Source organism: Drosophila ananassae, chromosome 3L, assembly GCF_017639315.1.
Source record: "Drosophila ananassae strain 14024-0371.13 chromosome 3L, ASM1763931v2, whole genome shotgun sequence".
NCBI classification, from domain to species: domain Eukaryota; kingdom Metazoa; phylum Arthropoda; class Insecta; order Diptera; family Drosophilidae; genus Drosophila; species Drosophila ananassae.
Window position 1 is genome coordinate 20,226,533 of NC_057929.1, and position 21,662 is coordinate 20,248,194.

The 21,662-nt window shown below is 38.3% G+C and overlaps 1 protein-coding gene across 1 annotated transcript in view; it reads left to right on the forward strand.

Moving 5' to 3' along the window:
- The window catches only part of LOC26514980, a 44,078-nt gene that overhangs the window by 13,505 nt on the left and 8,911 nt on the right, over nt 1-21,662 (forward strand). The window contains exon 2 of the mRNA XM_014903914.3: nt 19,992-21,009. Within this exon, the coding sequence (XP_014759400.1) occupies nt 20,000-21,009 (1,010 nt within the window). The 5' untranslated portion in view covers nt 19,992-19,999. The remainder of the gene's footprint in view (nt 1-19,991; nt 21,010-21,662) is intronic.

Consider the following 21,662-nt stretch of genomic DNA (forward strand, 5'->3'; position numbering starts at 1 on the left):
ATAAGATATAGCAGGCAGATCCTGATGAAATTTGGCAAAGCAGATTTGCCCAAAATGGAATCTGTACCAAGTCCCATCTCTCTAACTTAAAAAACACCAAAGTTATGCCAATTTTGATCGTTCTATGACACCTATTAGATATAGTCGGCCGATTCTGTGAAATTTTGTAGATAAGATACTTTGGTCAAATATACCACCTGTCCCAACCCTATAACTTGAGAAACAGTTATGTTATGACATTATGAAGTTATGACATTTCCGATCAATCAGTTATATGGCAGCTATAGGATATAGTCGCCCGATCCCGGCCTTTCCGACTTATATACTGCCTGCAAACAAAAGAAGAAGTGTGCAAAATTTCAACTCGATAGCTTTAAAACTAAGAGACTAGTTTGCGTAGAAACAGACAGATAGACGGACCTCTGATGCTTAAATGCTTTGATGGTTTAGCCGAAGTTAGCTTTCCTTCCTTTTTTTGGTTATAAATCATAAATCTATTCCCGTGTCGTACGCGATGTGCCGCGATTCTAAGGCAAGGCTACCCGTCTCTATTATTATATATTATTCTAGCTTGGACACAGCTCGCTCCGAATGATCCGGGGTTAGCACATCTAGGTCAGCACCATTTTCTGAAATCGGTACTAGAGGTCTTAAATTAACGATTGAGGTCTAAAACTTCCTTCCTCTTCCTTAAACTCAGTGCTTGGACGATGCGAAACAGCATATTGGTGCCTCCTTGGAGATCCTTGACAGAAATACCCTCGCGATGGGACGGAAATTCGTAAACGTAGAAAAGGGCTCTCTGCAAAGCGAGAAACGAGTTGGCATACTTGGACCATGATGCGATGTCCTTGGGAGGAGCTATATCAAATAAGGTTCGATAGGCCAATCAGCTGTTGAGGCACGATTAAATGAAGCTCATAGCTGTGAGTCCACAGCTCAGTGGGAAGATCACCTTTCGATTGTAGATCGGCTGGATTGAATGCTGCGGGAACTTATCGCTATTTTCTTGCCTTGGTGAGCTCTTGTATGAAAGAGATGCGACTAGAAACAAGCACCTTAAATCGAACAGGTTCATGTTGAATTCAGGATAGGGCAGCCGAGGAGTCACACTAACAATAATAATCTCCGTAATAATCTCCGCAGCTAGCGTCGTAGAATCCGTGGACCTCCAACCTCTCTTGGCAGGGAATGACTAAGCGAGGAACAAAACTGGTACAGAATTGCAACCACTCGGAGAGAAGGGATTGAGGAAGGCTTCAAAGGAAAACAGCAGAAGGTCAGCTGAAAGATCCCATGCTAATCCAAGAGTCTTTGTGAACGGACTGCCATCGTAAAATTTTAAGTATGACTCCCTATAATTTTTGGGCACTTCTTTCAAAACCTATGGGATGTAGGAGCACCATTTCCTTAATTGAAACTGACCCTTTTTCAACAGGCTCGATATATCCACGCTGTGCTTGATTGGAAGACGAACTGAATAAGCACCTGATTCAAGACGGACGTGGTGCATGGCGAAGTGGGCATCACAATCGATCTCCTCCTTAGTAGCCTGAACGATAGGCGTAGTGCAGGCTTCCAGTTCCCACAATTGGTGAAGAAGATAATTAAGGCGATCGTCAAAAGTGTTTGCGGAGTCAGCAGGGATTATCTTACATGAGGCGGCCAAACAAGGTTTTCCTGGGGTGCCACGATGTTCTAGATAGGACACGCCAGCATATTTTGTTGACTGTGTTTCACACGCCCAATGTGCTGGCCTCACTGCATCTGTATCTGGTGCGTTTGGCAGTGGTTGTCGGGCTGCATGTGTTCCCACTACCCAGAGCCCCCTGATGTTTCAGCTGTGCTGATGGGATGTTATTGTTAATTTTTGAGATATTGGGCCAGAGTTGGAAGTTTATATGAGGCTATTGGTATAGCAGTACCCTCCTGGAGCGGTGTGGTGGTACCTATGCGAGCCAATTCGTATGCTACGAAATTGCCTATGATGTCCGCGACCAGGTCTCTGGTGGATGAAGCTAATGACCATCTATTGAACACATGATCTACAGTCTGAAACCGTTTTCGGGTTACTAGTGATTGAACTGATCCATTTAATAGTCGCTTATATTGCTGTCACCTCTAAATGATGATTTTTATTTGTGTGAAGTTGTATAAATTTAGATATTTAACGGGCCATCCCGTGTGGCAGCCTTTTCTTTAGGATTTTTATTTCTGCCGCCAGAAAATAGATAGAGAATTTACAATACATTTAACCATTTATTAACGTTAAGTTAAACTATATAAAAATATTATGCAACACCTAAGTTACACCGGTTTTAACACAAAAGCAATATATGAAAAAAATAACAAATAATATGCTAAAATCAAGAAAGGATAGTTAAGAAGCAAACAGACTGACTTAATACATCCTTAATTTCATAAGGATCGGCCGACTATATCCTATAACTGCCATATAACTGAACGATCGGAAATGGCACAACCTTACTATTTTTAGAGATGCTTGAGGCTGTTTTCAAAATTTTTATTAAAAAATTGATTCGATGGTGAAATTCTCATAAGGATCTGCCAACTATATGCGATCCGATATATATATAATAATATAAGCTGCTACTTAACTGCAAGGGAATATCCAATTCGGCTCCGCACGAAGTTAGCATTCCTTTTTTAATTCTTGTGTATTCGAAAGGCTTACAAGTTCTGAGTGTGCTGTACAACCTTCATTCAGTCAGAACTAGTCATTCTGGATTTCTTTGCCGTCGATCTGATATGGAGGCCAATGACTCTCTCTAGGGTCATAAGCAGGAAGGATGATAAACTGGTCTAAAGCAAGTGTGCCCAAGCACTGTTTATGGCACACCAAAATCCTATACCGATGCACAACATCACAAATACATATGTGCGATAGTTTTTTTTTATTTCCAATCCAACAACAAAATGACTCTCTAGGGTCTTAAGCCGGAAGGATGATAGACTGATTGGTGCCCAAGCACTGCTTATGACAGAGCAAAATCCAATACCGATGAACAAAATCCCAAATACATATGTGCGATATATGTTGCATCCAGGGGAAGTGTGTATCCAGCAATAGCTAGAGATTCTTTACATGTCGTTTTTCTACATAACCCTGTGAATGGTGATGTAGGTAGCCAGCATCTACTAACACGAATACTTATTAAAGTTCCAAAAAGAAAGACTAGAAATTTTAGTCCTCTTTTCCTTAACTTCGATATATCCCTGTGATATCGTACTCACGCAGTACCTCTCTTCGGTCAGGTGGGCGGTAGGTGGTTTGTACTTATGTACGAACAGAAATGCTACGATATTTATAGTAAGTATCCGAATCCAAAGAAAATTATGCTTTAAATAATAATTTGAACATTCTAAATATGTTGTTGGCACAAAAATTTAGTAAACTTTTTTATATACGGTGGGTTTTCTAAGTAATTTATTTTTTCACAGAGTAGCCATAGATTGACATAAAAAAAAATAAACAAAAAGTACATCTAAGGTTGTCAAATATCTTCCTTCCGCCTTTTTGTCTTTTGAATTTCGCGGCTATGTACAAAGCGCTACAGAGCTCTGGCAATACTATACATAATTTGAAAGGTCTTGACATAACCTACAAAACGCTATGCATGATTAGTTTGGATATTGCGTTCAACAGTTATAGACGTGGATATAAACATGGAGTTCACTAACGCCGAAATTCGCGCTATTTCAAAGTTTTCCTTCGTTAAAGGCAAATCCGCTAGAGAAACGACATCGAGTTAGACCGGCATGTGGCATCTCGTGACATCGCCCAGGAGATGGGAGTTAGTCACCAAACCATTTTAAACCATCTGCAGAAGGCTGGATACAAAAAAAAGCTTGATGTTTGGGTGCCGCATGATTTGACGCAAAAAAACCTTGTGGACCGAATCAACGCCTGCGATATGCTGCTGAAACGGAACGAACTCGACCCATTCTTGAAGCGGATGGTGACTGGCGACGAAAAATGGATCACATACGACAATATCAAGCGAAAACGGTCGTGGTCGAAGGCCGGTGAATCGTCCCAAACAGTGGCCAAGCCGGGATTGACGGCCAGGAAGGTTTTGCTGTGTGTTTGGTGGGATTGGAAGGGAATCATCCACAATGAGCTGCTCCCATATGGCCAGACGCTTAATTCTACCATCTACTGCGAACAACTGGACCGCTTGAAGCAGGCGATCGACCAGAAGCGTCCAGAATTGGCCAACAGGAAGGGTGTAGTGTTCCACCAGGACAACGCCAGACCACACACTTCGTTTATGACTCGTCAGAAGCTACGGGAGCTCGGATGGGAGGTTTTATCGCATCCACCATATAGCCCGGACATAGCGCCAAGTGATTACCACCTGTTCCTGTCCATGGCGAACGCCCTTGGTGGTGTAAAGTTGAACTCAAAAGAGGCTTGTGAAAACGTAAAGCAGTAAATAATTCTGGCGCCAAAATTATGTTCATTATTATTTATTTGGTTGTTTTAAATTATAATTGCGCTCGGTGACCACGATTTATTCCACTATGCGCTCAGAACCGTACATTGAGTTGTGGAATGTATATATAATATATACGAAAGATTGCGTGCTATTTTAATTTAAGCGGACCGGATAAAAAATGTCTATATATTTATTTATATTAATAAACGATGTATAAATTCAAAATACTTTCCTTCTGCCACTGATGCACTGTATGCAATTTATGTTCAAAAGTGTACATATGTTTAGACACTGCAAATAATTGAATTAAATATATTCGCACTGGTTCTATTTTATGTATGTGGAATTGTTTATTTTATTAATTATATCCTGTCGGGGTCACCAAGTTTGGTCATTGAGATTTTTCAATGTCGTTTCATCCAAATAATGACACGAAATTATTTATTTTTAGAACTTTATCATATTTTTTATTTATGGGCCCATATAAAATGGCGTCCAACAAAAGCTTATGTTGCGTTTGCATGAGATAAAGGGCAAGAGTGAACCCGCCTTAGAATATAGGCTGAACGAAAGCTCGCTAGCTAAATGCTAAAGATAAGCTCGCTAGCTTAATGCTAACGATAAGCTCGCTAGCTTAATGCTAACGATAACCTCGCTAGCTTAATGCTAAAGATAAGCTCGCTAGCTTAATGCTAAAGATAAGCTCGCTAGCTTAATGCCCGTTGAAGCTGAGCCACCGAGAAGAGTGTGCTGCTAGATCTTACCCACCCCGAGTTGAGAGAGAAAATTTGTTCTTTCAACAAAGATTTTGCTTTTCAAAAACAGGACTTAAAGAATTTTCATGTCGCTTGGGACTTGTGGGAATGAAAAATTTGTGAGTGGGACTTAAATTTATTCATGAACAATTCAAAGTGTATTATTTAAGTTTACCAATTTATGGTCTATAATAGTTTTATTGAAGTAAAAAATGTTAACATAGCTCAATGAACAATATTATTTAAATAAGCAAATTGTGTTTTTGACTGATGGCAGAAAAAAAAAATTAATTAGTGAATTTTTTGTGCATCGTTTTTATGTTAAATCAACCCAACAGTCGAAACAGTCACATTTTGTGGTTGTGACAAGTGCGTCGTATTTATTTATTATTGTGAAGAGGTAAATTTACTGCTGTGTTCATTTAATTATTCCTATTTTACTAATTAAATACTGATAAATAAACATTATTTTATTAAATAAATATTTTCAGTTCTTGCTGTACTAGAAATTTGGACGCCTCAATTAATATCTTCATTTGTATATAACTTAAATAACAATTTCCAACTTTTTTTTTTCCTCCACGCATAATTTTACCTGCTCCATAACCTTTATGCTTCCATGAACCAAAGTCCAGAACAAACATAGGGTCTATCACCCACAGTTTCCGCAGTACACCTAAAAGAATTATGTTGGCCGTGTAATTGCGTTGACCATCATTGTTTTTAGTGCATATCATTTTTAAAATGTATGCGTACCAACTAAAATTAAAAATTGGTATCAAAGTTATCAAAAGTTATCTTTGTTGGTATCAAACAAAGTTGAAATCTCCGATTTTCTACATAAACTTTTGGGCTTCTATGATTTTTCCCCAAACATTTTTCTATGGAAGATTATTATTTTCTTATTGAAATCAGTAGATCAATAAGTAGTAGAATTTTGGATTTAAAGGAAAACTCGAAAAAAATGTTATTGAGTTTATTATAAGTGGTTAAACACTATTTTCTTCAATTAAATTGGAGTTTTAAATCTCATATTTTCAAAAAGTCATGGCTATCTAAAAGAGCTATTCAAAGCTTTCTGTAAAGCCTTACTAAACCAGCTGATCCTGCAATAAATACGTTTTGAACATAGAACAGTTTTAGATAGCCATGACTTTTTGAAAATATTAGATTAAAAACTCCTTTTAAGTGAAGAAAATCTTGTTTAACTAACTATAATAAACTCAATAAAATTATTTGGGTTTTATGATCTGATACTGATTTCAATAAGAAAATAAAAATCTTCCATAGGAAAATGTTTGGGGAAAAATCATAGGATACCAAAAGTTTATTTTTCGCGCGTTCCCACTGCATACGTACAGCCCACCTCCCGTCCAACCGAGGGACGCTGCCGCGTAACGTACGGCTCGAATCGCGGGAATAGATCCGAGATGGATTAGGAAAAAAGTAGGAGAGGAAGAGTTTTGCACAGATAAGGCGGTTAATATAAGCGATTTAAGATTGTTAGTAGAGCAAAGTGACAAGATGTGGTAGAGACCATTGTAGTCCGAACTAATACCCTGAACGGATCATTTTGGGCATATGTCAAACTACAATGGCTGTGGAGTAGAGGACGAAAATTTTCTAGTCCTTCTACTAGGAACGTTAAAATTTACGCGTGTTAGTAAATGCTGGCTGTCTACATTTCCATAAATAAGATTATATAGAAACATGACACCCAGCAATGTTTTGCGGTTTGTTAATGATGGTAAGTTGATTATTAAAAGTCTAGTACGATAAGAGGGGAGGTAAAGATTTGCATCTCAATTAAGTCCCCTAAGAGCGAAAGTAAGGAAGTTTTTTTGTACAGATTCAATGTGATCTTGGTGTCCTCCGTATTGACGACTCCAGACACACGATCCATACTTAAGAATCGGACTGACCAATGATGTATATAACGTTTTAGTTACGTACGGGTCATTAAATTCTTTTGACCATCTTTTAATAAAACCAAGCACACCCTTAGATTTATTAACCATGGTCGATATATGGTCGGTAAATTTAAGTCGCAAACCTAATAGGACACTTAGATCGTTAACCTGAGTTAATCGTTCTTAGGCATTCCCATAGAGAAAGTACATAGCCTGGTGAGGACTAGATCGGTAAAAAGACATGAGTTTACATTTCGACCTATTAAGCTTTAGGTTATTTGCTCAACACCAATTTTGAAGTTTATCCAAATCGGATTGAAGTCTAGACTGGGCGCTAGTGAATGTATACTGAAGGCATAGCTTAACGTCATCAGCGTACATAAGTACAAGTGAATTAGTTAAGGCTAGGGGCAAGTCGTTAATAAACAGAGTAAAAAGTAGGGGTCCAAGATGGCTTCCTTGGGGCACCCCCGATGTGGCGCGGACTAAACGCGAGGTAACATCTTTAAAGAAAACACGTTGGGTTCTCCCTGATAAGTAGCTCGAAATCCACATAAGAAGGTCAGTTGGGATAAGAAGCGAATGGTTAACAGAGTCAAATGCTTTACTGAAGTCAGTTCATATACACGTCTGTTTGTAAGCCATTCCGGAAGCCATCCGTGATAAAAGATGTTAGCTCCAATAAGTTGGTAGTGGTGGAGCGGCGCTTCATGAAGCCATGCTGCCACGAAGTTATTATTGAACTACATAGGTGTTGCAAATGTGGAGTGATAAGTTTTTCAAAAAGCTTTGGAATTGCTGACAATTTAGAGATGCCTCTATAATTTGCAGCGTAGGATTTTTCCCCTTTTTTATGCAGCGGTATAGGATTCCTTCCATATAAGGGGAAACATCGAAGTTTCCAGCGATAGATTAAAAAGTTTAACGAGCGGTTTGCACAGAGCCTCGGCGCAGTTCTTCAGAACACAGCCTGGTACTCCATCAGGGCCTGGCAAATACACGGGCTTGACCTTAAGAAGATCCGATAACACACCTCTTTGATCGAAAGATGGGCAAATATAAGGTTGACTGATTGGATATTATAAGTGTAAGGCTGAACTGAACTGCTGCTAGGTGAATACGTAGTTTCAAAAAACTGTGCAAAGAGATCGGCCATTGCCTGATCAGTGTTCGCATAAGAGTTCTCAAACGTAAGCAGTGGGGGAAAAGGCACACGTTTACGCCTAGTGTTTACAAAGTTATAAAACTGCTTCGGATCCTGAGTAAACACCACCTTTATGTCGGCTTTTGTTTTGGCTTCGATGTAAGCCGAGATATCAATCTCAGAAGTGTCAGGGGCAAGCCGGGAAACAAAAATGTGTTTCGATGGTGGGATCACCTGCAAGGGTTTTGGTGCCGCCGTAACTAATCAGCCGGAAAGCGTGCGCCTAGGGGAGATCAAGCTTCTATTCCCGAGCGCCAAGCATCGTGATATTTACTGCGCTAGGTGAAAAAAGTGACCACGCCAATGTAAATCGGAAAATGGTTTTCCGCAGATGAGAGTGCGCCGCGCACATCGTTTCCGAGCGCTGCACTTCCGTTTGGCGAGCATCAGGCCCGACTGGGAGGTAGCAAGGAGGAGCAGCAGCGGGGGCGTGGGGGGTAGCGCAGCCGCGCACGGTAGCAGATGAAAGCGGAGACGACGTGGAACGTAACGGTTCCGGGCAGACCTGCGCGGATGTGTTGGGAAAGATCAGGCGAAAGCGGAGACAGCGTGGAACGTAATGGCCATCGAAAGCGGTTGTGATTTGAAAGTTCGGAAGGGAAGAAAATCGGTCAAGAGGGGCAAGGGGGATGTAGGAAAGGGAACCCGTAGAAGGAAAGGAAAAGTGTTGAGGAAAGGAAAAAAACTCAACACTTATTTTAACACGCTATTTTCCATTTAGGAGACAGAGTTCTGGTATTCAAAATTATAAAATATGTTCGCAACGGGAACATTCCACCGAATTTATTGATTTGACGTGATTGCCCGAGGCCAGAAATAACATAGATAGCTTTCTTATTTTCGCTAGTGCTTTCATTATTCAAAGGCCTTGATTTGTTACAAATGAACAGATCTCAATTATTGATTACTGAAGTCTACTCCTCCGGCTGCTTCAGCGCGGCTCTGCCGTCAACGCTTGTCCTCGCGTCGTTCACCAATCGCCGTTCAGAGTTGGTCGGCAATAGACACACCTTCCAGGCATACGCCTGGCACGATATGCGTTCTCGGTGCCTGGCAGCCGGACAAGGCCACGAAGGGCCTGGCTACCTCTCAGGACACACTCACGGTAGCGTGCGACACTTGTCGCCTCACACCGGCATGCATACGCCCTGCAGAATTTGTGGCAGACCAGAGACTAGGCGTCGCGTCTCCTTTACTCCAGCTGCTGCGCATAAGCCCCAGCGAGCCTGGATTAGGAGTCTCCGGACTAGACTGTGGTGGTTTCTTGGTTGGGCTTGAGTTCCTGAATTGGCCACCCCTCGCTTTGCAGGATCACGCCTAGTCGTTGCGGTCAGGATGCTGTAAGGCCTACGCCAGACCGGTATGGGATACGACTTATCCCGACTTGTTTACCCTGGGCTTCAGTTTCGCCATGGTCAACGGATCCTTCCGCATTTTCTTCTATATTCGCACTCGACTCTAGGCTGCTGGACTTAACCAAGTCGGGACCTTGCTACTCGTATCAAGGATTCTCGCACTTGACTATGAGACTGTCGGGGGTTCCCTTTCCTACCCCTCTCGATCCTCCTTGACCCTGGATTTCTGCTGTTGCTACGCGGGCACCCGATCCCTTCCAGGGGTCGCGCCACTCCGAACCCCCTTCCTTGCTTCCTTCTACCTTGCTGTGCTATTGCTCGTCCGGCCGAGGTACCCTCCCAAGGACCGTATTAGTTACCACCGAGTACAATAAATAGATCTACTCGGTCATCGATAAAAGACCGGTTGTCGTCGGTCAAGCACCCCCCGACGACCCGACAATTTAGGGATCTTGGAAAACTCTTCCCGATAAAACAAAGTCTTCGAAGTCGGAAATAAGCTCCTAGTAAAAACTGTTAGAAGGTTAGGGAACAAAGAAGATGGGAATAGAAAAAAATTAAAAAAGGAAGGAAATAAAGGTGGGAGGAGGTGGCCGTCGAAGCAGACCTGGCGACCCAGGTCCTTATCAAAGTGAGTGTTATCCATACTTACTATTACACTGTGTTTAAGTTGATTTTTTCTTATTTTTCACTTCTAATAATCAAAATAAGAATACAAGTTAATGGATTTGTTAATATCAATAGCCAATCGCCTTTTATGCACATTCAAATGCGCAAAAAACGACCGTTTTTGCATATTTCACGGCCTTTTAATTACATATTGGCAAAATATTTTTTTCAATATCTTCAAGTTCAATATCTATTATTTAAAATGTATTAAAAAAATATACCGTTGGACTTTTATAACAATGCTTAAAATTTTTTTTCTCCCAGCTCTATACAAAAAAAGCGAATATGGAACTTGCTATGAGGGATATCTCTAAAAAACCAAAAAATCCGGAAAAAATTCAATTTAAAAAAAATAAGAGTTTATTGAAAGTAAAAAAAAGAATAATATTTTGTGTAAATTAATTTTTTGTTTATTAATATATTATATAATATTATAATTTTTTATACATATATAATATATATATATATATATATTATATTATATATATATACTACATATATATATATATATTATAATACTTCCTCTCTTTATCTTAAAGCGGACGGACGTGTTTTTTTTGTGCGCACTGCGTTTTTATAAAATTTGAAATAAGCTTTCCATGAACAATCGGTGTTTATTTCTATACACATAAAAAAAAATGAACAAATTGCAATCTTTAGATCTGTATCGCTTCGCGTGTGCAGTGATATATTTGGAGGTAAAATAATAATTTGATTAACTTTGCTTCTAAACATAGCCCTGTTCTATTGCTTCTACTCTCGCTCAATAGAGGTTCTTATCCCTATTCTTTGCATTTTACTAACTCGCACTAACTGCTCTCTTTAATCTCCCCCTTTCGTTTCCCTGGTACAGTGGTACAAGGTTTATCAATAATATTAATAAATTAATTATTGAATTTTTAATAATTTTTTTAAATTAATTATTTAATTTTTAATAATTATGGAATTTAAACTGATCTGTGCGCTGAAGTCTTGTAATAAGACAATCTCCTCTTCCCAGCCTACCATCCACTGCTGGCTTTGTGAAAACGTCTTACACGCTAAGTGTGCCGCTTTCACGGCCTCAGTTTCGGATGCAATCTCACGTAGGTCCGGTCTCCATTTTTGCTGTGACGGCTGTCGTGATGTTCAGGACGAAATGAGATCATTGATGAGTCAGACTAAAAGCGGATTCAAGGAGTTGATTAGTGGTTTTCGTAAAAATCAATGACCAACTCTGAGCGCTCGATACACAGATTAGTAGTCTTCAACTACTAAATGAGTCTCCAAAGCGTGAGAAATCGGCTCAGCCGACAACTATGCAGCCGCTTATATCTCTGTCCACCCCAAGGGCCAGACCTGAGAAAAATTCGGCTTCCGAATATCTCAGAATTAATGGGCAATTGTCCGATATGTCCTCTGTGGCATCGCTTCAAGTGATTTCAGATTCAAAGTGACCCATAAATTCAAACCCCTGTAACAGTCACCAAACAGGGTCATCAACCGTCCGGACCTCCGGTACGTACTGATGCCGCAGTATTAGTTACGGCAGCACCAAAACCCTTGCAGGTGATCCCACCATCGAAACACATTTTTGTTTCCCGGCTTGCCCCTGATACTTCTGAGATTGATATCTCGGCTTACATCTAAGCCAAAACAAAAGCCGACATTACTATTTTATATTACAAAAATTACAAAATTTAAATATTCATACACCAGGCACACGTCGACTTTCAAGATACGTGTGCCCTTGCAGATGTTCAAGACGATTTGTTCCGCCAGCTTTTGGCCAGAGAATATTTTCGTCCAAGAACATCAGCCAAGTACGGTGAAAAAAAAAATAACCAACCTGTGGGTGTAAAACTCCCACATGTTACGGCCACTGATCAACCTTCCACCTCATCTTCCTCAGTTTCAAAAAACTAATGTCTTCACTAACTCTTACCTATCAGAATACTAGAGGGTTATGTAGTAAACTTCCCAAACTGTATTCTGATAGTTCTTTCTTTGCATCTCACATTATTGTATTTACAGAAACTTGGTTAAAGCCGGAGATCTTAAGCTTCGAAGTTTTTCCTAGTAGGTGCACCTTTTTTATGTGAGGTGGTCTTTTTTGATGTGATAGAACTGTGCGAAGGGGAGGAGGAGTGTTAATCTCTGTAGACTCCCAACTCGCTTTTGAAGAGGTAAAATCACAAGAGTTTGGTGACATTGAATTCCTTTGCATCATAATCACTTTGTTCGATCAATCTTTGTATGTAACCTGTTCTTACATACCACCTTCGTCCGAACCGCCAACATATTGGCAACATTTGTCCGCTATTCGTTTGATTTTCGATCGTCTGATGGTGACCAGCTGATAGCTCTGGGTGACTTTAATATCCCAGAACTTATATGGTCTAATGTTGAAAATTCATCGTCTTTACAGCTTAACTCCCACCACGACTTGTTTGACATGTCACTTGGGCAAATTAACCACGTTAGAAATTCTTTAGGTCGGCTGTTGGACTTATGTTTCCTTTCTGATCCTGATGGAATTACTCTTTCCAGAACTTTGCCCCTTTCTAACCCTGAGGATCACTCCACTCTTCCACTCTTGAGGTTTCAATCGAAAAAAATTACTTAATTGACCTTAAGTCTACACTTAAATCTCAGAAAGTTTGTTTCTTTCGTAAGGCTGACTTTATGAAATAAGTTAATTTCGGAATTTTATTGGTCTGATTTACTGGCATGCGAAGATATAAACATCGCATTACAAAAATTTTATTACACTTTGAACATATTTTTCGACGCTTGCGTGCCGTGGAAATATCCGTCCGCTTCAACGAATCCGCCTTGGTATACAAGGCACCTTATAAATTTCCGGAATAGTATGAGTAGACTTAAAAATTTTTTTTTTTTTTTCAAACTTTTATCTTTTGTTCGTTGGATCTTCTCTTATTAAGAGACTAACAACAATTTTAAAAATCTTAATCTAATACATAATTAGTTTATCTTTGTAAACATCTATACTATGGGGCCTCCGATGTCAACGGGCTGGAAGGTAATTTCTTCTTAATCGGGATTGTTGACTAACTTGGTTTAGATCTGGCTAGAGGATTTTGGTGCGTGGAGAGTTTCCTTTTGTATTTTTCCTGGAGTTGAGAAATTTTGACTTTGACGAGAGGTATACCTAGGTCTCTATGGATATCTTCATTGCGAATATACCATGGAGCTCCTGTGATGGTTCTGAGCACTTTAGACTGTGCCCTTTGGATAACGTCTATATTGCTACTGCTTGCATTGCCCCAAAGTTCGGAGCCATAATTCCAGATAGGCTTTATGACTGAATTGTAGAGTAGTACTTTATATTCCAATTATTAATTGGTCCCGTTTCGCTTCAATATGTTTTTTCCATGTAAGACGCCTTTCCAGGAGGACGCCGAAATATGTGACCTCATTCACAGAGGGGACTATGGTATTGTTTAGAGTTGGAGCGGGGCAGTTTTGTCTGTTGAGAGTAAAGGTAATGTGTTTAGATTTTTCACCGATTATCTTTATACGTCAGTCCGCCATCCACTTTTCTATTAGTGCAAGGTGAGAGGAGAATCTTTTGGATGCCTCCAGCGGGCATTTAGATCTTTTTAGTATGGCTGTATCATCGGCAAATGGTCTGCCGATGCAACAGACGCTGGTCTGTTGGGATATCTGCTGTATATAGAGGATTTAGGGTGGGGCCGAGGACGCTTCCTTGGGGTACGCCCGCCTTAATTTCGAACTCTTCTGTTGTAAAGTTTTTTGTTTTACAGTGAACACTCGATTAAGCAGGTATGTTTTGAGCAGCTCATGACAGTTTTGTGGGAGTAATAGTTTTATTTTATACATAAGTCCTTGCAGCCAGACTCGGTCAAATGCCTGGGATATGTCCAGAAATATAGCAGAACAGTATTCTCGCTGTTCATAGGTGGTTCGAATTTCAGATGTGATACGGTTCACCTGCTCTTTTAAATAAACATAGATTACACAGTGTTGCAAAAATGACAAAAGTGAATGAACTTTTGAAGTGACATAGTGGGAATTGTTCATTGGGTCGAGTATATCACAAAACCATTTGTGTAATATTTCTAACACCCTCAAAATCTTGATTTATGGTTAACAAGAAAGGAAAGCTAACTTCGGGCGGAGCCGAAGTTGATATAACCTTGCAGTTCAGTCGCAGTCCGCTAGGTGGCGCCACGCATCTTATATTATTAGATATATAGAAGATCGTATATAGTCGGCCGATCCTTATGAAATTTTGCAAATCAGATTATTTTGTCCAAAATAGAATCTGTACCAAGTCCCATCTTTCTAACTTAAAAAACACCAAAGTTATGCCAATTCCGATCGTTCTATGACAGATATAGGATATAGTCGGCCGATCTTTATGAAATTTTGTACATAAGATATTTAGACAAATATAACATGTGTGGAAAGTCTCAACCCTCTAACTTAAAAAACACCAAAGTTATGGCATTTCCGATCAATCAGTTATATGGCAGCTATAGGATATAGTCGACCGATCCCGGCCGTTCCGACTTATGTACTACCTGCAAGGAAAAGAAGGATGTGTGCAAAGTTTCAACTCGATAGCTCTAAAACTGAGAGACTAGTTTGCGTAGAAACAGACAGACAGACGGACAGACGGACATGCTCATATCGACAGGAGGTGATCCTGATCAAGAATATATATACTTTATAGGGTCTTACTTTTTAAAAATCTTAATCTAATACATCATTAGTTTATCTTTGTAAACATCTATACTATGGGGCCTCCGATGTCAACGGGCTGGAAGGTAATTTCTTCTTAATCGGGATTGTTGACTAACTTGGTTTAGATCTGGCTAGAGGATTTTGGTGCGTGGAGAGTTTCCTTTTGTATTTTTCCTGGAGTTGAGAAATTTTGACTTTGACGAGAGGTGTACCTAGGTCTCTATGGATATCTTCATTGCGAATATACCATGGAGCTCCTGTGATGGTTCTGAGCACTTTAGACTGTGCCCTTTGGATAACGTCTATATTGCTACTGCTTGCATTGCCCCAAAGTTCGGAGCCATAATTCCAGATAGGCTTTATGACTGAATTGTAGAGTAGTACTTTATATTCCAATTATTAATTGGTCCCGTTTCGCTTCAATATGTTTTTTCCATGTAAGACGCCTTTCCAGGAGGACGCCGAAATATGTGACCTCATTCACAGAGGGGACTATGGTATTGTTTAGAGTTGGAGCGGGGCAGTTTTGTCTGTTGAGAGTAAAGGTAATGTGTTTAGATTTTTCACCGATTATCTTTATACGTCAGTCCGCCATCCACTTTTCTATTAGTGCAAGGTGAGAGGAGAATCTTTTGGATGCCTCCAGCGGGCATTTAGATCTTTTTAGTATGGCTGTATCATCGGCAAATGTTGACATAGTTAGACGCTGGTCTGTTGGGATATCTGCTGTATATAGAGGATGTAGGGTGGGGCCGAGGACGCTTCCTTGGGGTACGCCCGCCTTAATTTCGAACTCTTCTGTTGTAAAGTTTTTTGTTTTACAGTGAACACTCGATTAAGCAGGTATGTTTTGAGCAGCTCATGACAGTTTTGTGGGAGTAATAGTTTTATTTTATACATAAGTCCTTGCAGCCAGACTCGGTCAAATGCCTGGGATATGTCCAGAAATATAGCAGAACAGTATTCTCGCTGTTCATAGGTGGTTCGAATTTCAGATGTGATACGGTTCACCTGCTCTTTTAAATAAACATAGATTACACAGTGTTGCAAAAATGACAAAAGTGAATGAACTTTTGAAGTGACATAGTGGGAATTGTTCATTGGGTCGAGTATATCACAAAACCATTTGTGTAATATTTCTAACACCCTCAAAATCTTGATTTATGGTTAACAAGAAAGGAAAGCTAACTTCGGGCGGAGCCGAAGTTGATATAACCTTGCAGTTCAGTCGCAGTCCGCTAGGTGGCGCCACGCATCTTATATTATTAGATATATAGAAGATCGTATATAGTCGGCCGATCCTTATGAAATTTTGCAAATCAGATTATTTTGTCCAAAATAGAATCTGTACCAAGTCCCATCTTTCTAACTTCAAAAACACCAAAGTTATGCCAATTCCGATCGTTCTATGACAGATATAGGATATAGTCGGCCGATCTTTATGAAATTTTGTACATAAGATATTTAGACAAATATAACATGTGTGGAAAGTCTCAACCCTCTAACTTAAAAAACACCAAAGTTATGGCATTTCCGATCAATCAGTTATATGGCAGCTATAGGATATAGTCGACCGATCCCGGCCGTTCCGACTTATGTACTACCTGCAAGGAAAAGAAGGATGTGTGCAAAGTTTCAACTCGATAGCTCTAAAACTGAGAGACTAGTTTGCGTAGAAACAGACAGACAGACGGACAGACGGACATGCTCATATCGACAGGAGGTGATCCTGATCAAGAATATATATACTTTATAGGGTCGGAGATGTCTCCTTCACTGCGTTGCACACTTTTGACCAAAATTATAATACGCTCTGCAAGGGTATAAAAAACCGTTTTTCGGGACTTGTTTGCGCTTAAAAATTCCTGAACGCGTTTTTTTCAACCGATTTCAAAATTTTTGGTGTTTTTTAATAGTGAAATGTTGTAGCTTTTTAAAAAAAAATATATCTTCGATTTTGTTAAACAAAAAGAACAAAATTTTTACATCTGAAACTGAAGTTTTCGACTTTTGTTCGTGTTTTTCGGATTTGGATGCCAGTTTTTCGGTACAACTTACAAAAATTCTGTCATTTTTGCCACATATCAATGTTGTCTCATTAATTCTAAATAAAATGAGACAAAATTCATCAAAAAATAATGAAAATTGGTAAAGTTATAACGCTTTTCCCAAAAAAAGTCAATTCGACCCAGGCAGGGGGCAGGATGGTTTGAGACTTCAAAAAAAATTTTTTTAGAAATTTTTTATATAATAGAACATTATCTTAGGAATATCCTGTGAAAGTTTCATGTCGATCGGACTAAAACTTGCTGAGATACCGATTTTCTAGTTTCTTTCTCTCCATATACTTTCCATTGCTTTTAAAACTTTAGACGCGTTTTTCTCAAAAAAACTTTTTCAAGTCGGTGCGTAACGTAACTCAAAAAGTATTGCTCGGATCTTAATAAAATTTGCACACATCTTTAATATAATAAATACTTGCGGATGAACGAACGCTTTTTAAAAAAAAATTTTTTTTTTACCATTTTTACGGGCAATAATGGGCGGATTTTTATGTAAAAATGGTACCTCCGACTTTACAACTGCGCCAAAAATTCAAAATCGCATATTTTTCAAAATGGTTTCGTTCATCCGCACAAGAAACTAATATTTTAAGTAAATCAATTCAATTTTTTTATTTCCGATAACACTGTAAGGCCAGACTTTACGCACCGCAAGAGACCAATTTTTGGAAGCGACTCCGGCCGACTGCCCGTCACGGGATAAATAATAATTATTTCTTAAAAATAAAAATTCCTAGATACTCTCCAAATATAGCAATAAATCGTGTAAAAAAATTGAATTGATATATTTACTCATACATAAAAAAAAAAATCGCAAAAATCTGCTATTTTTCAGCCTCTGAAACCATCCTGCCCCCTTAACCGAAAACAATCAAAAAAGTAACTTAAACAAAGATTTTGTTAAATTTTGTCGCACAGTCGTAGGATGGACGCCAGATACCGAGGACTTGCAGAAAATCAAATTTACAGAAACACAGCTAACGAATTCCAACAACAGGCAAAATGGAATTAACGCAAAAAAAGTCTAAGATCAAATCACAACAACAGTCAATAAAATTCTAAGGTCGGAAAAAATGCCCAAATCGACCAGGTCACTTATACGAGATGTTAGTCGCTCTAAATCATTGGTTCCCAAACTCTTTTCTCTCATAGACCCCTTTCCAAAACTTTGCTGGATCCGGTGGACCCCCTGCAGCTAAATAACTATCAATTTTCGTAATCAACGACGAATTGTTACACCCAACGTAGACCCCCGTTCAGTCCACCTGGACCACTTTGGGAACCACTGCTTTAAATAGAATAATCATCATAGAGCTGCAGAATTAAATATAAATAATCCCCTTTAATCCCCTTACATATTTTATTTTTTAATAAGTTACCGAGGATAAAACTAGCTTGTTTTTTCCTGTTAGCCATCAAACCGCGATGTTGAGGTTAATTAATGGGAAAATAAATGCGATCAAGAACTGCTCCTGCACTTGGAACCACCTTCTGCCAGCTCGCGACGGATAGATCCTGCGCCGAGGAGCTCCACGCTGATGGAATAGCACATTGCGAGAACCAGCCGTGCCACCTTCAGCTTATCCCCCAGGTCGACGACGGAATCATATAATAAATGATCGATGCAATGGAACACCGGCCAAAATACTGATACAGTTGTGAGCCAGATGCTCGTGCATAGCTGGCAAACACTGCACATTTAAGTTCTATCGCAATTTCGTCTCCGTTGATGTCGCTCTTCATTCACGCACGCCCACGCACGGGGAAATTCTATTCCCCGGACTCCGCTGGCATACAGACTCAGTCAGTGGAATAATTAAAAGTTTAACTAATTAATCCACTGACTGAGTCTGTATGCCAGCCGTCACGGATGGTTTGTGTTCAAATAATGATTGCCGGAGATTTCGGCCTTGCGATACCTAACAGTACCATTGAACGAGTCGAATAGCCTAAAAAATCTGAATGGCTTTCGAATAGAGGGAATACTGTTTTTATACCCTTGCAGAGGGTAAATTGATTTTGGTCAAAAGTGTGCAACGAAGTGAAGTAGATATCTCCGACCCTATAAAATATATTTATATGTCGGCTTCTTTTTTTTTGGCTATGATGTAAGCCGAGATATCAATCTCAGAAGTATCAGGGGCAAGCCGGGAAAAAAAATGTGTTTCGATGGTGGGATCACGAAAACCGCTAATCAACTCATTGAATCCACGTTTAGTCTGCCTCATGAAAGATGAAACAACGCACAGACAAGTTTAAATTCCATAATATTAAAAATTAAATAATTTATTAATATTTTTTTTTTTATTATTGAGGATCCTGGGACCACTGTACCAAGGAAATGAAAAGGGGACATTAAAGAAGCAGAGCAGGGCTATGTTTGGAAGGAAATTAATCAATTTATTATTTAACCTTCGAATATATCATTAAATCTATCTATAAAATGCAAAATTTTATAAAATATAAATAGAAATAAACACCGAATGTTTAAAGTTATCTAATTAGAGATTTTATAAAAACGCAGTGCGGACAAAAAAAAACATGTCCGTCCGCTTTAAGATAAAGAGAGGAAGTGTATTAAGCCAATTATATTATTAAGCTAACTTATATATGAGTTGGTGCCGTATTTCAAGTAGCGGTCCCTGTATATTTAAACAACTTTATCGTTGTTCGATTTATTTAACCAACGCTAACGTTGTTAGATTTGGTCTTACCTTTATAGCTTTACATAATGCAATTTGTATGTATTTTGAAGTACATAGTACATGGTTTCTACTTTTTATGCATTTTTTTGATATGTTTACATTTTTCTTTAAAAATAGATATATTAAATTTAATTAATAATTAACATTTTCTTTATTTTAGAATTTTCAATGAATGTATTGCCACCATTTTCTTTGGATAAACCAAACTCCGTACCAGCTTTGCTTTCTTTTTCTGAAAAAGACAAAAATTCATCAGAATCTGTAAATAATAAAATTTGTGATGATCCTGAACAAATCATTGAATCTTCTAGCATATACAAGATGTACGCATTGAGCGATCATAACTATACGATAAAAAATCAAAAATTGTTGCAAAACAGTTTAGATACCATTCGCTCCATGCTTCTTAACGCAGTTTTACCTAATAGAATCATGGTAAAACATATTCCAATTGAGATACATAATTTTATTGAAAACACAATAAATAACTTGATATTTTATAAAATGGAGTATCTTCACATAAAAAGTGAGAAGCTATCCGAAAGGGATACCTCTACCATACAAACAAGTGACTTGGATACTGAAAATTTTTTAGAGCCTTTGAAGCTTGAAATTATGAACCAATATGATATTAATTTTAAACCGAAAAACAGACTATTACCCATATTGCATGATACTATGAATTTTGCAAAGCAATTATTTTATGACTCCAAAAATTTTTTAACTAATTCAGATGAAGAATTTAAAGAATTTATATCTAATAAATTAAAAATGCTTAAAGAAATATCTGACAGCCTACAAATTTATAAAACAAGAATGGAAAATTCCGAAATGACTAATCTATCATTAATGAGTCGAAACAGAACCAATTACAAAGCTAAACTTAAACTTCTTTTAGACTCTTCTGATTCCTCTAGAACTGATTTTGATATAAAAAGTAGCTGTAATGAAATAAATATAGAAACTTCGTCCGAAAAAATTTTGAATTCACAGTTTTTATCTTCAAATGATTTTATGCAATATAAAACCTTATATAAGAATTTTTCCGACGGCATTGATCTTTTTAAATATATAAAACTGGATGTTCAGTTAAAACCCACTGTGCTAATTTCAGAAAAATTACGCACCAACGAACGAAAAAAATCAACTGATATTGAGGCGGATAGAGATATTGAAAGGTATGTACATTTATATTATTTTTTAAGTTATACAACATTCAATTTTTTTCAAATTAAAAATGAAAAAAATTATGTTTTCACGACTTTATAAATACTTTCAAGGCCTTGTTTTCTCGAGTACAGGCTATAAATAAAATATAAAGGATATAAAATCATGTAATTAAAGTCCCGAAATATAAAATTTGTATGTTAGTATATACTTCATGAGTATCTATATTTTTTTTAACTATAGCTTTAGATAATGTAGCACTTATGTATATATTCGGCTAATATTTTTCAAATTAAATTTTGCTTGAATTAAAATATGCTTGGCTTATGTTCATCCGTGGGCGTTATGCGGTGGGGATATGATGGAATGATGAATTAACATGCTGAGGCACGTCGAATAAAAAGAAGACCTAATGGTCATCCTGTCAATACGTTGTGAGATATATCGACTGGTAAAAAAATCCCGTCGGTGATCCTGAAATGAATTCTCATACCCCATATGGACCCTTTGGCGGAGAGTTTGAAAAATAAAAGTCTTTTGGATATATGTCAATTGGATTTTTCACTTTGATTTGTCATGTTGTTTGTCTTGCATTTTGTGTTTTTTTGCTTTAACTTGTATTACTGTTAAGAATGGGTTGAGAGAGTTTATTAAAAAAGTGCAT